The sequence below is a fragment of the Alosa sapidissima genome, chromosome 12 (genome assembly GCF_018492685.1).
Source record: "Alosa sapidissima isolate fAloSap1 chromosome 12, fAloSap1.pri, whole genome shotgun sequence".
Classification (NCBI taxonomy): domain Eukaryota; kingdom Metazoa; phylum Chordata; class Actinopteri; order Clupeiformes; family Clupeidae; genus Alosa; species Alosa sapidissima.
The window spans coordinates 773921-795253 of NC_055968.1; the positions used below are offsets into that span (position 1 = coordinate 773921).

Genomic DNA, 21333 nt, shown 5'->3' on the forward strand with positions numbered 1-21333 from the left:
GGTGACCGATTCACTGATAAATGTTGTCAATTGTACAATAAGTGGGGACTTACTTTCTTGTGTTTTAAAACTGTTCTTGGCACATATGCCACACTCACACACACCGCATCATAGTCAATAGTAGGCCTACAAGGTCCAGCATATACTACTACATCACTGGTTGATGTTGTATTGCTGTAAGTACACACTCACTTTCTTGTGTTGGACCGGTCCTTGGCACCTGCCATACTCATGGTCAATGTTTCAGGCTCATGCACACACAGTACATTGCTGTTCGATATTGCACTGCTGTAAGTGTAAGTACACACTTACTTTCCTGTGTTTATTGACCTTATCTTGGCACATGTTGTACTCACACCACATGCTCCATGATGAAACAACAAAAGAGGACTCCGAACACAGCCCTGCAGTGCACCGATGTTGATCATCAGTGATGAGGAAGAGTGTTCACCGACCCACCTCTGGCCCACCAGCATTAAGCATTTTTCCACCTATACGCGCACAGAGGGCTGTATTACGGTCGAGTACCATTACAAATTGAAACGGCATATTGCTCGATGTCGGCAGTAGGCCTAGTTCTACATACATGTAGGTTACACAGAACGTTGCAAATTGACATTACAGTATCAAATTTGTGGAGTTTCTGAAATTATCGTACGTGTAATTCAGATAAAATGAATGTAGGCTACGCACAAAAAACCATACGTACGCCACTCTTCCAGATGTGCCAATTATAAATCACAAATGAACGTGAACTTGTGGGCCTACACAATAACCACACAATTGCTTAATTTAGCCTAACAGTCTGGCGCAGCGTAAGATAGCCTTTCACAAAAAGGTCACAGAAAGTGCACCTCACATATGCCTACTCCATTAAAAAAAGCAGCCTGTAACTCACCCATTAGAAGTTCACTCTATAGAGTATACGGGCCTTCTGTTCAGCAGTCATTGATGATAATCGTTGAAACCCAACTGCCTGGCTCTGCAGGGGCCTCATTTACAGAGGTGGGACCAAGTCACTGTTTGGCAAGTCACAAGTAAGTCCCAAGTCTTAGCAGTCAAGTCCAAGTCAAGTCCCAAGTAAATACAGAGAAGGGCAAGTCGAGTCCAAGTCCAAGTCACATCAAAGCCAAGTCGAGTCCAAGTCCAAGTCCCAATCTTTTTCAAGTCCTGAACAAGTCATCAGGTACTCTTCACTTAATAATGCCATTATTAGACTATCGATCATAATTTTAGCACTTCCATCTAATCCACAGTATTTTTTGTTTATAAATACAGATTAAAATATGTTCAATGTTTCTGTCTTGTAATCTTTTACGACATATGCATGCGCATACCTGTGTAATCTGTAAACGGATAGCTACATAACACTCAGCACAGCTGCAAATATATATATTGTTTTTCCAAATTGCGGAGCCCACTGTAAGGATGAGTAATAATTTGACTGACCGCTAGGCCACAGATTTGCCTGCAAACAATTTATTAGGCTGTCTGGCAGTGGTGACTCATAAGGGAAGCCAAGGTCAACACTTTTATATTATTTAAAAGATAATAATGACAGTAATTTTGTTTTAAAGTATTCATTTCTTAAGAAATACTACACATTTGATGCTGTTTATCTCATTTGTAAATGGTGCACTGTCACTTTAAGCCCATTGTGTCACACGTTCTCATAATGATCCTTTTTTTACCAGCTCCGTTCAAATATAGCCTATGGCTAGTCCACAAACTCAAACATTGTTTGTGCCACATGTATAGCACAATATTAACAACGATAAGCATGATATTAAGTTGGCACAAACAGCTTTCATTCCCTTGGAAAGAGAAGCATGTATGACATGATGCTTGCTTGACATTTTCTGTTTGCAATTAAAAGTGAATTATGAGCCTGGTAGCCAGTAGCCACCTAGCTACAGTAGCTGAGTGAAATGTATTTCAATCGGCATATCATGTGCTTCATGTAAATAAATTATTGAATACTTCAAGACTATTAAGACCAGTTCCATTACACAAGGCAAAGACAACTCTTCATAATATTCTTGTCCACTTTCCAAATCACAGTGAGTGCAGCTATGTCATAGTGACCTGGATCTCATAGTTTATAACAGTACAGTAGGCTAGTGAGAACCGGATAATTCACAATCTCCTCTAATCTCGTATTTGTTGCCTTCACGATTTCCTTTTATATGTTTCTTATATTTAAAAGAAGATATCAATCATCATCAACAATGACAAGCCAGCTGGAACCTACTCATTTTCTCTCCCTCTCGTGCGTGCTTGGATGCGTTCTCAATTAAATGGAGTAGCCTAGCATAAGTTCAAGTTGGATCTTAATGGAGAGGACTCGAAAAGTATCAACTTTATGTAACATGCTGTTGGTGCTTTTTGACATTAAACGTTCTCTAACAAGAGTGCAAATCAGTTTGCAGTAAAGCTACTAGTGATTGGCTAAATGTTGGTCCTTCCTCTGTCTCTTGGTGCCCTACACACAGTGCGTAACGCGTGTGGGGGTAGCGGCAGTACTGTACTGTGCTCTGGCCGCTTTTTATTTTTTTTTAGTCGCGGGAAAGCGTCTGTGGGGTGACTGGTCCACGATCAGGAAATTTAGTTTTTGATTCGAGACATGTCAAGTCATCACAAGTCAAAGAGGCAAAGTCCGAGTCAAGTCTCAAGTGAATAGTATTCAAGTCCAAGTCGAGTCGCAAGTCATGCCGAATTTTATCAAGTCAAGTCTGAAGTCATTAAAATCATGACTCGAGTCTGACTCGAGTCCAAGTCATGTGACTCGAGTCCACATGTCTGCTCATTTATAAAGGGTTGCGTAGAAACCATCCTTAATTTGATCTTAGATAATTTCTGAAATGATCGTACGTGTGATTCAGAGAAAACGAACGTACGCACAAAAAACGTGCGTACGCCACCCTTCCAGATGTGCCCATTATAAATCACAAATGAACGTCAACTTGTGCGCAGCCGGATGGTTTTACGTCTCTTAACGTTTCTTTTAGGATAGGCTATGTTTTTGCTGAAAAAGTAGCCTAGTTTGCCGGTCATTATTCATTCATTCTGCATATCTTTGCTATCGTTTTCTTTCAATAATGTCCAATGGCTTAAACATTGTTCTTTATTGTTTGCTTTAAGCCTACCTTTATATTTTAGCCTACATTATCCAACTCACGTATTGTCATCTGATCTTGGGCACTGCCAGTCAAAAAAAGCAAACAGGTGCGCGCTCTGCACTACTTTACGCAACTCCGACGCAACACTAAATATGAAGATGCCCTGCTTTCAGAGGATAACTTCCGTCCCTTGGTTGTGTAGGCTATATATGATATAAAATATCTATAGCCTAAATTGTATACAGTAGCTTACATTCAAATATTACCTTTCTGTTACAGAGCTTGGAATAGGCCTATGAGCGCAAATTAGGATGTGCGAGTCACCAGCAAAGCTAAAATAGTTGGCATGGAAGGTGTCACACAAAGTAAGTTCAATACATCTTTTGAAATTACACATACATATACCCTAATGTCTGAATCTATGTCCATTAGACATTTCAACTTACAGAAGAAGGTGCACCAAATGTCAAATGATGTACAGGTACCAGGAGTGGACAGACGGCCTGCACAACTACAATGACCGCGTCATCCTGATGCTGCAGCTGTGTCAGTATTTAAGACACAATCTTCAGGTGTGTGTGAAGCAGCGAGCTATACAAGGCGCTGTGACTCAAGTTGCCTGACAGCAAGAGATGCCATTTATAAAAAGTGTCAAGTGTCAGGTTTATGAGCTGAGCATGGTGTGAGGCCCTAATATTCTTCTTTTTTTTTATAGAATCATGTGTCCGTGTCCCGAGTCATCAACTCTCTTGAGACTTTGTTAAAGATGAAGTTTTCCAGCCAATGAGTTAATTTTTCACGGATACTGCCAATTTGAGGCACTCTGCAACACAGAGTACAAATACTCTTGTGTAAATTGTGGCTTTTACCCTCCAGTGGTGGTTATGGACCTCCACAGGAAAGGAGTGTTTAATTTTGAGGGTATGTCTCCCTTTAGGTTCCATCTATTAACATAACTCCATATACAGTGATGTCATGTATCTTGTATTGTGTTTTTACAAAATCCAGTTAGTGAGCTGGAACAACCTAGGGATGACTTTCGCGGTGAACACGACATAGAGGCTTTCTGGGAATCTGTTCATCTGCACATGATCAGCCGAGGATTTTTTGAGTGTGAGTTTGTCTAGATTATAAAAACACAGCGGAGAAGCTGTGTGCTTCTGCTCAGAATGAGCATTATTTTAATGGCAATGTATCCCATGAAGTCTCTTCACAGAATCCATTTGTTGTTAAACCAACATATGACAACTGGGCACCTTGGATCGGAAGGGAGACTCGTAAAGAAAGTACTGTGCTTAACACCGAGTTCGAAAAGGCCCCAGTGCAGAGCTGCTTGGCTAAACCTCAGCTATGCGATATAACAGAGGACCGCCTGGTTGATGAGCTGCTGAGGCAAAAGGTACAATCACTGATGATTGTTTTTGTTTGTTTTTCTTACTTTCAATAAAATGTATGTCCACTTCCCACGACTAATGGGAAACACAGATTATGAATTCAAATCATTTTTAGGTGTCCACCATTTGCAACCTGTGCAAATCCTGCAACATGGACACAAAGGGGTCACGCATGGACCTTGTGAACCGGTTACAGGGGGAAATGAAGAGCAGGCAGACCTATGACAAGGTGTTTCAGTCGATTTGGGGGGCCTCTGGTGAGTAATGTGAAAATGTAGATTTATTACAATAATTAAATCACGGTAGAGAAGGAAGTTAGACTAAATATACATACACACACATATATACATATATATTTCATTCTTTCATAGGTGGATGGTCTGTCATTATGTGCCCTCATGGAATTGTTTACAGCCTTAAATTCAATTTAAGAGCTGAAAGCCCCAGGGACTTTGCAGATGTACTTCTGTCGTGGAAGCATTTGCCGAATGTCTGTGTGTATGACTTTGCACGGGGGTTGGTAGCCCATACCAATCTAATAGTCCCAGACAACCCTCCATTTCAGCCCTTTGAGGGAAGGCTTGCTGAGCCAACAACTAACAATGTAGAGGCTGCCACACATGGAAAACTTAAAGTGCATCTCCCGTGGCTGGTAGAGAGACTCAGTCAACCAGATTCCAATGGCCATCCTGTGACAGGCTCAGGAAAGCACTACGTCCTCTATGACAAATTCCACCAGTCAAACACGAGAGATCCACAGGATGTGCTGCGCAGAATCTTCATTGCTCCTGAACTGCAGGCAACTCTGAACAGTCAGGTGGCTGAGCAACTGTTCGCTTGTTTGAGGAAGAACAATTACTTTCTAAACAACATGGGACCATCTGCTCACATCTTCCTGATGCGGAACATCATAGAGCACAGGAACAACCAGCAAAACATCACACTGCTGAAACGCCAGCTGAGAAGGGGTCTTCAGGTTCAAGACCTGAACAGGGTCACCCTGTCAGACTTGGGCCAAGTGCTACTAGGTTAACATCAAACTTTACATCTTCCACATGAACTATAATTTCCTGTATAAAGTCTTTTGACAAATCGCATAATGTTGTTTTCTGTTTTGTCCTTCTTACCTAATCTTAAGGTGCACAAACATTGCCAGACAGCAATGGTGATGTGCCAGCAGAACCAAGCGCAAGAACATCACAGCAAAGTCCTCCGGAAGGTCTACAGCCACCTGAAATTGAAGTGTCACCGCAAAGTGAACCTTGTCTGTTGAATGCAGGCGCTTCAACTCACTGTGGGCAGGACTGTGCAGCACTGACTGTCATTGTTAATATCAGGCCCTGCAGAAGTTCGTGGGGACCTAATGGAGTTCATCCCCTTCAGGAAAAGCTGGTATAAATTAAAGACTAAACTTTTCTGAACAAGACTTGCCATATTGTCTGTACATTTTTACCAGTGCCACTTCTTTGGTTGTGTCTTCCTAACAGTTCAACTACGTACTGAATGACAGTGGGCCAGCAAGTGAGCTCATTGTTAAAGCTGGTCCAACATGTCTAACCAGGGAGAATTTACTGACCTTGGGGACAAACAGGGAGATGGACTCTGACGTGGGTAAAATATGTGGTTATGGAAAGACAAGGTGTTATGTAATCCATCATGAATACCTTGTTTTAGTCCTATAAATAATGGTAAGACTTTGTCTACCACACGTACGGTCGGATTGTCTGTGAGATACTTTTTGTCTCTTTGTGGTTTGACACATTATTTTTTACCAGAAAGGTTTAAGAAAGGTATTGTCTTACAGGTGGGGAATGCTTGTTTGAGGTTGGTTCAGGAGATGGTCCAACTTCAGGTATGTCTGCATGCATGTTTTGAATGATAACTTTGCCAGTAGTGTCTACTGTAACAGACACAACAACAGAGCTGTACTTTTCTGTAGGGGAAAGATGTTTTCATCATGGACCTTCACACGCCCCCAACATGGCTCCCACCCATGGATTGTGACCCTCTGCATAGTCTTCCTGTAAGTATGCAGGCATACATGTAGCTTGAATACGGACAGAAATGAAATTATTCACAATAAAAAATTAAAAAAAATCTTCTTTAAGGTGGATTACGCGAAGAAGACACTGATATTTCCTCTGTGGACTCGAGGGCATTATCTGCTGTGTGTAAGTGACCGGGCATCCTTAAAAAGTTTGTCAAGCAACAATATTGACTAAAAGGTTGTAAAACCCAGTAGTAAATTTCAGTAACCTTGATGTTAGGGGGGAAAAAGCTTTAACTTCCATCTTATTGTCAAGACTGTGTTCCCTAAGGTCATGGAGCCACTGAAAAGATTAATCTTGTTCATGGACTCGATGTATGCCAAGAAAGAACAAGGCTTTGGGCACAAGTCTTATCAACACATTTTGAGGTTACAATAGGATGATTTACCATGGCAGTCATGTTCCCCTGACTAGCCAAAAGCCATATCAAAATACTAGTCAGTGTCTGGGCAGTCACGTTCCCCTGACTTGCCCATATTAAAGTAACTACTCTTGACAATCACGTTCTATTTACTTGTCAGAGCTGCATAAGCGCTGAATTATATTCTATGTGTATTGTTTCAGAGATTCCTTCTAATACTATTTTGACTCTTAACAGGGCTCTTGCACAGAGGATAGCACCAGGACCTTGGCAGGAACAGACAGGGCTGGACATTGAGGTGATAACAGTTAAGAATTAGTGCATATGTAATTAGGAAACAACATAATTACTAAAATTATTCATTGCGCATGTCCTTCCTTGCAACAGGGCCTCCCACAACAACATTTTGGTGTTGACTGTGGAATTTTCATGATCATGGTGAGTTGCTAAGCTTGCATTTAGTAACACACCATGCCCATTAGGCACACTAACAGTGTAACAGAGAACACCGTTTTTAAGCTTAATGCAAGCACATTTACACCTGAAACATGGAGCCATTAATATTTCTTTGTATTGACAGTATGCTTGGTACATCGCCCTGGAGACACCATTTGATTTCTCCATAGTAAGTGCTATCTAACAAATGTGGTAAATTTAATTTCATTGAATCATTATATTGTGCCTTTTCCATGCATTGTAACTTTTTCTTCTTTAGCATGACATGCCCTACCTGAGGAGGTGGTGGTGCACAGTGTTAATGGAGAATCTGGAGATCGAGGGGTATAATTTGTGAATAATCCTGTATTAATAACTATTCAATCGAAATGGGAAATGCAAGGACAAAACATGTATTTGTTCAATTACAGACATGGAAGAAGATTCGCACATTTCACAGAGGAGGGCAGAAAGATGGCAGACGGTAGTGTGGCACCTGTTTTCAGTGTGCCACGAAAAAGGAAGCTGGACACTATGGTACTATGATATGGAATTGTGCAGAGATAGTAGCATAAAACTGCTATGACAAACAGTACACATTACACATTTTTTTTTGTTGGTCATTTTAGGATGGTAATGGGCAGATAATAGTTGGTAAGTGTCTTGCCTCAATTTGACAGTTTAAGTAATGTTAACTGCAGCATTCTCAGTTTTTTTACCTTACATTTTTTCATTACTGTGATAACAGGGCCACCAGCAGCAACGTCAGCAGCTCCTACAGCCCCAACAGCAGCTCCAACAGTCCAGTGTGACAGCTGTGTCTCCATTGAACAGGTGTTTATTTCTTCACTAACCATACAATCTGGATGACAATAACCCAAACAAAGTTGTTGTCTATTCTATTTTTTTTCATTGTAATTCTAAGTTGTGTCTCAACTCAAGTGTCAATGTGAACTCGCGTCTCTTATGAACAATGTTTGTCTCAATCTTAGAGAGAAGAGAGTTTCAGTGAATTAGAGGACTTCAATGAAGAAGGTGAGGACACAAGTTGTAAGGGGTTATATATTGCACATCAAACATTAATCAGGACTCCCACCCACTCGCCACCACACATCCAGTCACTCTCTTAGACACACACATTAGATCTATGATGTTTGAACCACCCAATCTGGATGACAATGACCCTAACAATGTTGTTTTCTATTTAATTTTTATTCTATGTTGTATCTCAACTAACCTCAAGTATGAATGTGAATTCACTTTGGGACTCTTATGAACAATGTCTGTCTTTGTATTAGAGAGAAGAGCGTTTGCGTGAGATACAGGAGCTCAGCAAAGACTACCAGAACACTAAATGGGTAAGGGATTATATATTGCACATTAAACATCAGGTCAATGCAGATTCTTAATTAATGAGACCGCTAAAACACAGAACCCCCCTCCACACACACACACCACCACCACCACACACACAGGCTCTTGCATAGACACGCATTCGATCTATGATGTTTTAACACTGTTTTATGCATTATCATCTATTGACCTCCCCACATAGACCTACAGTACACAAGTGTCCATTGCTGCACACAGGAGAGGCATCAAACAAGTGAGAGCATGGTAGGCGTAGGCCTGGCATGGTAGTGCAATGTCCCTTCCACTAAAAAAATTTAATTGACTGAACTGTCTTTTAATGTTTGTTGCTCAGCTCTTCGAAGAGGCAAAAAAGGTAGCAGACTGGTTGGATGAAAACAGTGGGCTGATAAAAAATAAATATTGGCTGCCACGGGTGTTGGACATGGAGGCGGAAGAGCAGGAGGAGGTGCTGGCCAGACAGTTTGTCCAGATGGACGTTGAAAACATGAATTTGTTCACATTTCAATTTACCACCTTCCAAGATCACGAAACATTTTCTATTCATGTACGGGACGAACTTCACATTCAGGCAATGACATCATTTGTCCAAAGATCGTTTCCAAATGAAAAATAAAAAATTCAAATAGCATTGATTCTGATTCCAGTTCTACTTATCAATTCTGGTTCCTATTGATTCTTCATTTCAATTTCAAAATGTAAACTTTTGTTTTTAGATCTGTTCAAGTGTACTGTATTGCTTGTACTGTATGCTACAAATGTGCCAACTCTCTCTCTCACACACACACTCCCTTGTTAATTTACATAGATCTATTAAAGTAGGCTAGGCTACTGTATTGCTTGTAGCCTACTGTATTCCTATAAATGTGCCATCTGTTCTGGTCCTGCTGTTGCCAGTGACTTTATAGGCTACTTACACCATTGACTTTTATCTACATTGTGTACATGCTCTTCGAACAACAACAGAACTACAACACACAACAGTACAATAAATCATTGCTTTTGGTATCTTTATTAAAACTACCTCAAAAGCCTAGTGGCGTAAAAACGTAAAATTACCTAAGTTAACGGAATATCACAATACCTAATATTCATTAATATACAATTAATTTAATTATATATATATATATATATATATATATCAAATACACAAATAACGTGAGGTCTCACGTTATTTCAGCGACTACTTCCTTATTCAAGTGGAGGTGACGTATTTCCGTTATTGAGTGGAGCTCCACTGATAGAATAGAGCTGGTAAGTCCCGCCCTTTCCGCTGGACTTCTAGATTGAAAAATCGTCAATGCAAGTGAATGTGAGAAAATAATTATTTTCTGGTCCCGTTTGATTTGTGCCATGAATGTGAACATATGTTGTCTGTGAATTTTTAATATAAATTTTCGTGTAAAGAATGCTACAATTGAGCGGGTAGAAGTTTGATGAGGTTAAACTTTGTGTGAGAGCACTTTGTGGACTACAACTTTCCGCTAGACGACAGATCACTAGTTTCCCATAACAACCATCAGTTGGTTGAGATGTAGAGGGTTATTAAGATCGACTTTGAACACAGTGAACCATACAACTTTACAATCACACTGTATCGTAGTGTTAATGTATTGAGTGAAGCTAGACATGTTTCAAATATTTTTGTTACCATGTGTGTTTATTCTTGCCGTTCCGGTCCATGGGACCTATCTTTCAAAAAAGTACGAACGGTTGTTAATGGAGAGATAACAATTATTTTTTGGTCCAGTTTGAATTGTGCCACAAATTTCACATATGATGTGTGTGAATTTAAAAGATAATTTTTCACGTCAAGAAAGTACTGTTGTTCGATAGACTTCAAAAGTTATGTTGGTTTTGTGCGAATCCACTCAGTGGACTACATCTCTCGTCTCGAACGATGTACGTCACCAACGTAATGAAACGATAAGAGCTGTTATGCTAGTTAACGGTTGCATCTTGCTGCCTGCTATGTCACTTAACAGTATGTAATGTACAGTCTATGGACGAATACAACTTACCTGATGTGTTTAATCCTCTGACTCATGGTATTTTCTTCGGCAAAAAGACCTGTTGCTGGTATGCTTGTACAATCTAGTGTGGCTGTGAATGAGCTAACGTCACTAGCGCGACTGATGGGTTTGTAGTCGTTGGAATTACGATCTTTCACAATGTTGTAATTCAATAGTTACGAAACAAACTGCAAATGTCTTTACATGAAAAATTGTCTTTAAAATTGATAAACATCATATGGATAATTCAAGGCACAAGTCAACCGGGACCAGAAAATAATTTATTTTTCGCCATAGACTGCCATTCAAATTTTTTTGAAAGATAGGTCCCATGGAGGCAAACGGAAAGGGCGGGACTTCACCACTCTATTCCCCCAGAGGTCTGCAGCCAGCATAGACAGTAAAAGAAATGGACGAACAGACTCCGTCGTTTTCAATGGGAGGGCACTGAGTCAAATAGAACGATTTTTCAGTTGGTCCCCCCAGTACTGCGCAGACTCACACTTAACTTCGTGACGTTAGCCATCAAACTGAATCTTGTAACTCATATGATAGATACACAGAAATTCTTCTCACACTTCCTTCGCCTTTAAAGTCATCAAAGTTAAACATTTATTTATGTATTATTATTAATATCATCCTCACCAAGTCGTGTTAATGTTTAAGCTACCATACATGATCATCTTCAAAAACAGTCATGCTAAAACAAAACAAAAAAGTTATAGCCTTGAAGCTAATCTTCTTTCCACTTTTCCGTGGAAAAGTGACTATGGTCAATCCATCGAAAACCTCTGAAATGATTAGTTTTTTAATTAGGTTTACTTTTTTTTATTATTATTAGGTTGCCTCCGTGTAATGCTTTACCTTAACATACGGTCGTGTATGCTAGGTTTTGCTTATGAGTTACCGTCAGACAGTAAGGTGGACTGGGCTTCTTATCCAAACAATACGGTTATCTCCCTACGGCGCGAAAGAGAGATTACATCAAAGCTAGCTTCCCTCCAACCGAACAAGCTAACCATTCTTCTTACGGGTACGGACAAGGTAATGGAGTCTGTTTTGCCTTTGTAGTGTTTATGTAGATTACACAGAAGCTACAATATCGGCACAGGATATATGTTATATGAAGTTATGGTATTTCAAAAAAATCCTAGAATGAATGGACTTCTATGGGAGTTAGCAGAGAGGTGGTCCCTCCAGCCTACGTCGATTCTTCTACTTCTGGGAATTCGCCTGCCCCCTTGGCAGCCAAGTCCCTCTCCTTTCATTGGAGAGTCGCCTCGCGTTCAACGGATTCATTTGCATAAAGATGGGCTTCACCCGCGTCTATCGTTTTTCCAACCCAGTTTAGATTAACTTCCGCATGACACGGCGTTCGTTCGCATGGAAACAGAAATAGAGCGGCTGTCACTGGCTGCCACTCGCGGCTGTCATTAGAATTAGAATTAGACACTGGCGGGATTTTCTCACATTTTGATAGATAAATATATGCGGTAGGTAGACGCTTTTCTCAGACATTTTGATAGAGAAATATTCTAGTATTCCTGTTCAGTAACTAATTACTTGCGATCACGACTATTATATTATCTTCGTTGTGGTTTAACGTTACATCACCTATTTCTGCCTAACTTACAGGGTTGTAAAACTGAAATCAAAATGATGAACGATCACACATATGCAGTTCTGAGACGTTAATAAGTTATAGCTTAATTTGCTGTTGTTACTTACAAGCCTACAGCTGAAATGTACAAATAATGTGTTTATAAATCTAACATGTATTCTTGTATCACGTCTCCATTTTAAAGTCTACAAACAGACTCAGGCATCGATACCAGCAGGTAAGGTCATGTTATGTTTCACGTTAACGTTAATAAGTAAAGTTGTCTGCAGTCATATCAAGCTAACGTTAGCAAACAAGGCATCATCATCAGTAGCCTACGCTAACGTTAGCATTTCACTCACACTAGACACAGTATGCTAGTGTGGGTACCTGATCTGCACGGGTTACCAGGACTGTGTCTCAAATCGCGTACTTCTGCACTTACAATACCTAATTTGAGTGCATGAGGGTGTTCACACTGAAAATTCCAACGACACGAAGGGCGCTGCAAGTTCCCGGATGGTGCACTCATAACGGTCAAAAAGCTGAGTGTGCAACGCTGGACACTTTTCGCCCTTAACGGACACCATCTTGGCCAAATAGCGGAAGGGGAGGGAGCGTTTTCAAACTCGTGGTAATCGCGGTTGAGAAAGCTGAAGCAGCAGCAGTGGAAAACAGACTTTACGGAGGTACAAGCAAGTTATAACATAAACGGTTCATGTTTTGACACAGTATGACCATGTCACTGTCGAATTGAGGACGCCAATAAAGTTATATTAAAATGTTTGCGATCGTCATTTCCGTGAAGTGCACGGAGTTAGTGTTTGATATGAGACAATACTATTTTGTTAAAATTTGCGCACTCCGCCAGTAAGCACACAGTGCACATAGTGTACTACACAAAAGTGTACTCACATAAGTACACCAATTGAGACAGACTCCAGATCTGCATGATTACGTCACAAAATAAATAAAATATATTCTGATTGGTCTATTAGCCGTTGCACTTCCAGAATTTCATTGGTCAGAATGTTTGCTGTTCGATAATTCGCCTGAGTTTATTGTTTTCTGTTGAAGGACCCAACGTACAGGAAGGAACGCAAGTGTCTGAAATATTGAACTAGCCGGCAAACCGCCCAATCACCCAAACACCGATAGGCTATACCTACCGTTTTTGTAATATAAATAAATAAAACATTAGTTGCAGTATTAAATTGCAAACTTCTAGCCTGTCAAACCTTGAAATACAGAACTACCAGCTAGCCACCAAACATCAATGTACTGTCTTACTTATAGGAACGTATTTCCAACCTTAGCGTAGACTCTCACTTAATAGCTAGCCATCAAACATCGATGTTATGTATCGGAACTCCCCCTATTACCGTCGGTCCCGTATTTCCACCGTCTTGCGTGTCACTTAATATCCATTTCTATACAAACCAAGATAGCGGACTCCTGAAGAGACGCAACCACCCACACCATAGGTGTATCTAAATTAGCTATGTACCAAAAATGACATTTTACCGTGACTCAAAGAGCTGTAAACAGTGTTGTAAGGCTGCGTGTACACAACCGCTTGGAGCTCCAGTGGAATTTTAATTTCACGACGAGAATTCTCGGTCTAACCGTCCATGTGCCGTTGAAACGGTGTAAATAGGCGACCCATCAGGCCAGCACTATAACTCTGAGCGTGGTAAACAAAATCGAATATTCCAGGCAGTAAATGCTCCCGTTAAGAACCAAACCAGATTTTGTTCAAATCTACACACCTATGGCTACTGAAAAATGTAAGGTTAATTTAGCAAATGTTATGTTGAAGTGTTATAGTTGTTTACATAGTGTTGTTTTAGAATTTCTGAACAAAAGTGGTGATAATTGGGGGTGTTATGATATGTATGTCCAACCTCTTACGTGTGTCACTTAATATTCATTTCTATACAAACCAAGACGGCGGATTCCTAAAGAAACAAGCACCCACACGTGTATCTAAATTAGCTATGTACCAAAAAATATATGTTACCGTGACTCAAAGAGCTGTAAACAGTGTTGAAGGCTGCGTGTAGAAATCCGCTTGGAGCTCCGGTGCAAATTTGAATTGCGAACTTCTAGCCTGTCGAACCTTGAAATACAGAACTACCCAGCTAGTCACCAAAACATGCAGTCTTACCTACTGTTTGTAATTTAAAGAAAACATTTGTGCAAACTTCTAGCCTGTATATACGGCTCTTCTATTTCTTATCCTGCACTGCCACCTAATTATATATATATATATATATATATATATAAAAGCTTACAGCCCGACAACATTCGTCAGTGAATCGGACATTACAATATCTGTAATATGATTTACATGCAAACTACCGGAAACATTGACGTCGTTAACCCAACCCTTGACAAAACCAAATCAGACTAAAGAAATTATTGACGAGCTATACATGTGTGAATAAAATGGGCAGCAAATTAAATTCATTTCTGTGAATCTTACTTGTACCTTTAGTTTAAATCAATGTTTTCTTAAGTTTAAACGCGCCACTGTTGTAATATGATGTCTAGGCTACTGTGCCTTTGCTTCTAATTAAATATACATTTCTAAAATACATAATTTCTAATATCAGCTGATTACACATATAAACAGTAAAATGAAGCTTGTCCATACATTTGGAAATCCATTACCACAAATGACTACAAAAAACAAAACAATTCCAGAGAAAACAGTGGACATGTTTATTAGTGTCTAAAGTGTTCCCCAATGTGTGTTGCATCTTGTAAAGATATTCATGAGAAATCAAGTTTCAGTGTCCATGTCTGGTCGGTGCCAGTCCAAATGTAGATCACTGTCTCACTGTCCATTGAGGCCTGTCAACCTGTGAAATTAAAACCAACAATCAGTGTTTTAAACCGGTTTTAAAAACTGTGGAAGAACTTTAGCTTATAGGTCTATAAATACCGTGAGTCTGAAATAAGTCTGAAATAAGGTTTTTGTAGTTTATTAATCTCTGTGCAAAGAGGTCTCATAACAGTGTTTCCTCTACGTTTATTTCAGCATGGCGGCCCACCACGGTTTAATTAATACCGCCATGGTATCAGAATCAGGGCAGACGCACAATGTAGCTGCAGTTGCTTTTTAAACTAGATGTACCGCATAGCGGTACAAAATATGACCGCTGCTCAGTCCTGTACATCCGTTCTGCGAAAATAAATCACACTAATCAATTTGTATCCATCTTTTACTCCACCCCCCACTCCAAATAAGCCTACTGGCGCTGCAAAGGTGAATAGATTGTAGAATAGCCAAAAAAGTTGTAGTATTGTTATAAAACCTTTAAAATCTCTAAACAATCACAAGAAGGGCAGTTCATCACAGTTCATCCATTGCAACTGGATTGATGAAAGGTCACTTACACCTGTAGGCTACATTGTATTTGGGAAAAGCAGAAGGTATCAGCATAATGTTATATTTTTATTTATTTATTTATTAATAAACAAAAAACATCTCTGTCAGCTGTTGAAAACTGCATGGAACTATCAAAAACAAAGGTCATTTTTGGATGGATAGATTTTTTGTTAATGTTTCTTCTTCTACATAAGATTTTAGTCATCTTTAGTTCATGTGATACTTTATTGTCAATGCACAAATTAAGTAAGCTTACCAGTAGTCTGAAACGAAATGCAGTTTTACATCTAACCAGTGGTGCAAATAACTGACATGTCCAAATGGGCCTTCATGAAATGCGTCGCTAGACTAGGGTTGCCAACTTTCTGATATGAAAATAAGGAACGTGGGGGGGGGAATACACTTCAGTAGACCGGCATCCACTTCAGTTAGTGGGGGGGGGGGTGTTTCGATAATACACTTCAGTACACCAGCATCCACTTCAGTAGACCGGCATCCACTTCAGTTAGTGGGGGGGGGTGTTTCGATAATACACTTCAGTAGACCGGCATCCACTTCAGTTAGTGGGGGGGGGGGGATTGAAATTATGTATGTATTATTGTACTAAATAGTGCATCATTTCACAAAATTGTGAGCCATTATTTACTAAAATGCGCACATAATATACTACATTTTATGCACAATCTAGTAAAATGAGATCATAATTGAGTAAAATGAGTGCACAATTTGGTCAAATGAACGCACATTCTCACAATATATCAAAAAAAAAAATTCTTGCCTACAAGCCTACTCATTTTCTATCTGGTGCAAAACAAGAATCATTTTGATGCAAAAACACTTGATGAAGAAATAACTGTTTGTAGCCTATTATATTCAAACCTGAAAACTGAACTGGCGGATATGCTGTCATATTGCTGTAAAAAAATATATTGAACATCAGAAGCAGCTCCAGAAGCTCTGAATTTGGTGAAGCCTTATTTTATTTCTGGCTTTTTTTCTGTCTCTGGAGGAAGTAGGCCTATTTGTCTATCTTGCACAAATGCACTGTAAAACTCTGAGCCAGACATGTGATCTCACGCTACTATCAGCGTGATATAGGCCTACGTGACTCACAGTGGCTCAAATGAAAAGTGTGTTCTTTGTTGGGATAGTGATGACAGACAAACCGAGAGGGATAAATGACAGCAGCAAAGTTTCCCTTTATCACATACGAATCGTGCATACAAATTGTGCATTCTTCGTTCATAGTCTAACTTATTATACTGATCTGTCATGGATTTGCACGAGTTGATTCTCAATAATACGGAACAAAATGCGTTCCGTATCAGTTCAATACGGAACAAAATGCGTTCTGCATCAGTTCAATACGGAACACATCTTTTTCCTGGCAAATACGGGACGATTCCGTATTTTACGGAACGGTTGGCAACCCTACGCTAGACTGTTCATACACATTTTAACGGGCCAAGTTGAAGAGCTGTTGTCCGTTATTGTTCGTGCAAATATAGGCTGATTCATGTTCCCTTGCATTGTGTAACTGAGGTCCATGGTTAGTCTGGCTTTTACCATACCAAGCTCAATCTTTTAAGAAATCAAAAAATAAATTGCCGGCAGATCAGGCTGGATTCACCCAGCCTAGTCCATGGTAGGCGCCCGATATTGTTTAATTTTCTGATTGAGATATCCACGCTCTGGCTATTCTAAATGCAAAAATGCATCAGGGAGTTATGACAAAACCGTAACTGTTAACAAACTAGATCCTAATAGAAAGCTGTTAGCTTCCCTAAGCTACAGGTAGGCCTATAAGGTAGGCCTATTTACAACATAAATTGTCAATGGCTATGCTGGCGACATATAAAATCTCCTTTGGAAACCAATGGCTTACGCCTTACAGTATCAAGCGGACTTAAGCTGCCACATCGTGGCAAAGTTTTGATAAAATTCACGCAGCTCCGTGAATCACGGAAAGCGCGAATGAAGTAGTCACTTCTAAATGGGACCCACTACACAGTAGCTTAAGGTTTGTTGCTAAAGCAGCCATAATGAAAGCCATAATGAAGGTGTCATTGTTTGGATACTTAACACACACATGCTTTTTAATCTCACAGACTACTACAACTACCAAGCTGGAATCAAAGCACATTGATTCCCCTCTCACACCCTGCACGCACTTAAAACAAATAAACAGGCGTCTCAGTCTCACGCATGTATAGCCATAGGCAAAACTGTATCAGACCGGTGTAACGTTGGTAAATCTTCCATTGCACAGAATGATTTTTGTAGCACGTGCAACAAATACTACTACGATTATGTGTACAGCCCTGCCTTGGATACATCTCTCAAAGTGCGCTCTAAAATATTTGGTTTAGATATAGATCATCACGGGTGCGTTAATTTTGAAAATAGAGTATTGAAGTAGCCTAGTGGGTGTTTGGGAATGAACGTTAGCTTAGATGCTTTTTGAGACTTTTTGTGGTCTTAATGCAACACTTTACAAAGCACTGACAGGGCCACCAAGTGAGGCTATGTTCAATTCAACTCGGTACATGAAAGTAAGACTTGTATAGTTGAAAGCCCACTCACCACATCAAGGTGCAGGCCACGAGTGGGGTGTTAGTAGGACAAGACACCTGTCTCTGCCGGGAGTAATGTGGAGTGAATGCTGAAGGTGGTCTTTTCCGTTGAGGCCTGACGGACAACAAAGAACAACAAAAGACAAACAAAGTTAGGACAATCATTGACAAGGACATACAAACTTCACAAGGACATACATAGAAAAGCATGAACACTGCTGTGTATAACATACATCGAACTAGAACAGGAAGTTTTCATGTGTTATCATGTTTATGATTAAAATGTATTCGCTGACGCTTTTAGTCCTTGGTTAAAACAGAATTCTCATAAATCTCTGTTTCAGTTGGTTTCACCTAGCTCGAGTTACCAGGTAGCCACAGCGCTACAGTCTTGGGGCATGAACATGGGCAGTACGGCTGTAACTGCCTGGTAAAGAGGTCTATGCGGAAATCGCAGGAATTCCCCTTTACTATTTTGGAAAATCGTAGAGTGTAATAATAGGAAAAAAATAAAAACAATATGCAGGTTACAAGACAGCCACAGCACTACAGTTAAGGGCATGAACATGGGGGCTCATGAGCATGCCCCCAAGAGTGTGGTGCTGTGGCTGCCTGGTACAGGTCTATGCGAAAATCGAGTGGACAATGGAGAAAACGCTTAGCTTACTCCGTTTATGACAGAAATTAACTTTGGTGACAACATGTTGTAGAAACACAACCCACAACACTGCCTTTATTTGGTGCAAATCTCCTTTACTTTCGTTGGTTAGGCTATAGTCCGCTATTCAATACGCACAATGTTTTTGGCCAAGTTTTGCTTTAATCCAATTTAACTTCGTTTCTACTAGTCGTAGCTTTTTTTCCCTGCGTCGAATTGCGATTGAGTGCGCATCTAATGTAACAGTGGTGTCTCTGCGGAGACATCCACTCTCCATGTTTCATTTTTGCTGTTGTTGCGAGCGAACTAGTAAGCTACGATATGGAAAATGCTTTCAATACGATCTGTATTTCCTCTCCCGATACACGTAAAAAAAAAACCCAACGATTTCATAGGTCTACAACTAAGATTGACTCGATGGAGTGATGGCCACAGGAAAACCCATTCATAAATCCTAATAGCTCGTCGCTCTACGCGCAAATGGTTGACCACAAACCAGAGGCTAATGAACCGTGGCGCTTAGCTATAAACTGAGGAAAAGGTTAATAAACACACATGTATTAACTCTACCGATATACGTAAAAAAAAACAACGGTTCCATAGGTCTACAACTGTAAGATTGACTCTGACCGAGAGTTGGAAATCCCATTCACAAATTAGACTGTTAGCTAACCACTGTTAAGACTTACATTTCTTCTCACGAAATAACTATGCTAGGGTAACATTACTTATAAGACCAAAGGACTGATTAACGTTGTTTTCATGAAAGGAAGTGATAGTTGTGTAACTTCAAAAATGTTATCAAGCAATTGTTACGGTAAATTCAAGTAATTAATGTACTTACCTTGATCGGTGGAGAGTTGTTGTTAGCTGGAGGGTGGTGATCTGCTGTTTCCCACGACAAGGTGATATCCAAGAGTCGTTTTTCAGAAAATATAGCTTTTGGCTGAGGATTGCTTTTGACAACGGAAGTACTACTCTGAGAGCGGCATGAAGAATAAACTTCTGCTGCAGTTATACTTATATACAGTAGGGTCACAAATACATTGTCTCAATTTGTGTTGACATTTGATTCATTCTTTTAACCTTTAGCCTATAGTGATTAACGGAGTTCGATGAAGATCCTTAAACCCCTTTGGATTCTGAAATTCATAATCTACGTAAAAATAAGATTCCATTGATAGCAAAACTGTCTTTGCTATATTTTCTTCCACCTTCAACAATTATTACTCAGGCTACACTATTTGCATCATATTAACGGTTAAGCCATACTATTCTAATGTTTGATGAATGTCTTTTCTAGACTTTTCCACAAGGTGTGTAGGGCAGAGTACGGGGCACAAGTTGGGCCTACCATGTTGGAGGCACTTAAAAATCAAGTGGAGAGCTATAACAGCAAGTGTGAGGAGTTCTGTGCCGTCATGGAAACGTCTTCCAAAGGCACTCCTCTAGTTGTTATATGCTCTCCCTTGATGAAAAGGGTGCACCACCTAAAACACAGTGGGGAGCTGTGTTTTATGGACTCTTCAGGGAACATGGACAGGGAGAGCTGTAGGGTGTTCCTGCTCTTGACCCACAGCTGTGCAGGTGGTCTGCCACTTGGCATTCTCCTCTGCCAAACCAAGGACGAGGAGACAATTTTTGAGGGGCTGGACCTCCTCAGAAACATTGCGGGAGAAAAGGCCTTTGCTGGCAGGGGACAGGCAGGGCCCCAGGTCTTTGTGACTGATGATTGTAGGGGAGAAAGGGGAGCTTTGAGACGGGTCTACCCTGATGCCACCCTTCTCCTGTGCTCATTCCATCTGCTCCAAGCGGTTTGGAGGTGGTTGTGGAGTAAGGAGAGTGGTGTGGACAAAGGGGACAGGCAGACACTGTTCACTATAGTCAAGAACATGCTGTACTCCAAAAATGTTAAAGAGGTGGACAGCATTTACATGAATGCAAAAGAGAATCCGGTGGCAGTCAGGTTAGTGCTGAGACTTTGACAAATAGGGCGTAGCCTTTAAACCAGTTAGGACAGAAACTTATATGATCAGAGTGCTAATGTGATTGCATACTTTCAGTGTTAATATTTTCCCACTATGCCTGTAAAGTTCCCGTAAATTCAAACTATTTTAGACCAATGACCACTTAACCAAATAAAAAAAAAACTCACGGACTACCTAGCTAAACAAAGAGTAGACCTACTTCAACAGTATATTACGCAACAGGCCTACTCACTGAACCGCCTTGCTTATTGTCTTTACACCCTGCTTATTGTATCAGAGGATTCATATGATTTAAACTGGCGTAGCTTAAATAGGCATGTTGCAGAACTGTTTGGATTTACATACAAGTTGGTTCAATATTGCAAACAACTCATCTATAT

At 40.2% G+C, this 21333-nt stretch overlaps 3 protein-coding genes and 2 long non-coding RNA genes across 5 annotated transcripts in view; all 5 read left to right on the forward strand.

Annotated features, from left to right (window-relative positions):
• Window positions 1–3932: 3932 nt before the first annotated feature.
• LOC121677490 lies at window positions 3933–4399 on the forward strand. The gene is made up of 3 exons (XR_006021003.1): window positions 3933–4040; window positions 4128–4232; window positions 4325–4399. It is a non-coding gene; the product is annotated as an uncharacterized LOC121677490 (long non-coding RNA).
• Window positions 4400–6311: 1912 nt separating this feature from the next.
• LOC121677482 lies at window positions 6312–6680 on the forward strand. The gene is made up of 3 exons (XR_006020994.1): window positions 6312–6365; window positions 6453–6536; window positions 6622–6680. It is a non-coding gene; the product is annotated as an uncharacterized LOC121677482 (long non-coding RNA).
• A 349-nt stretch (window positions 6681–7029) lies between these two features.
• On the forward strand, window positions 7030–15121 carry LOC121677855. The gene is made up of 11 exons (XM_042056920.1): window positions 7030–7220; window positions 7310–7360; window positions 7503–7547; window positions 7638–7702; window positions 7789–7894; window positions 7987–8011; window positions 8106–8191; window positions 8350–8392; window positions 8913–8974; window positions 9063–9190; window positions 15112–15121. The coding sequence occupies exons 1-11, from the start codon at window positions 7110–7112 to the stop codon at window positions 15119–15121; spliced, it is 732 nt and encodes a 243-aa protein (XP_041912854.1). The 5' UTR covers window positions 7030–7109.
• The window catches only part of LOC121677457, a 47661-nt gene continuing 38871 nt past the window's right edge, over window positions 12544–21333 (forward strand). The window contains exon 1 of the mRNA XM_042056208.1: window positions 12544–12578. The gene's annotated coding sequence lies outside the window, so the exon portion shown is untranslated. The remainder of the gene's footprint in view (window positions 12579–21333) is intronic.
• On the forward strand, window positions 19967–21206 carry LOC121677466. Its single transcript, XM_042056227.1, has one exon. The coding sequence runs from the start codon at window positions 20252–20254 to the stop codon at window positions 20948–20950; it is 699 nt and encodes a 232-aa protein (XP_041912161.1). The 5' UTR covers window positions 19967–20251; the 3' UTR covers window positions 20951–21206.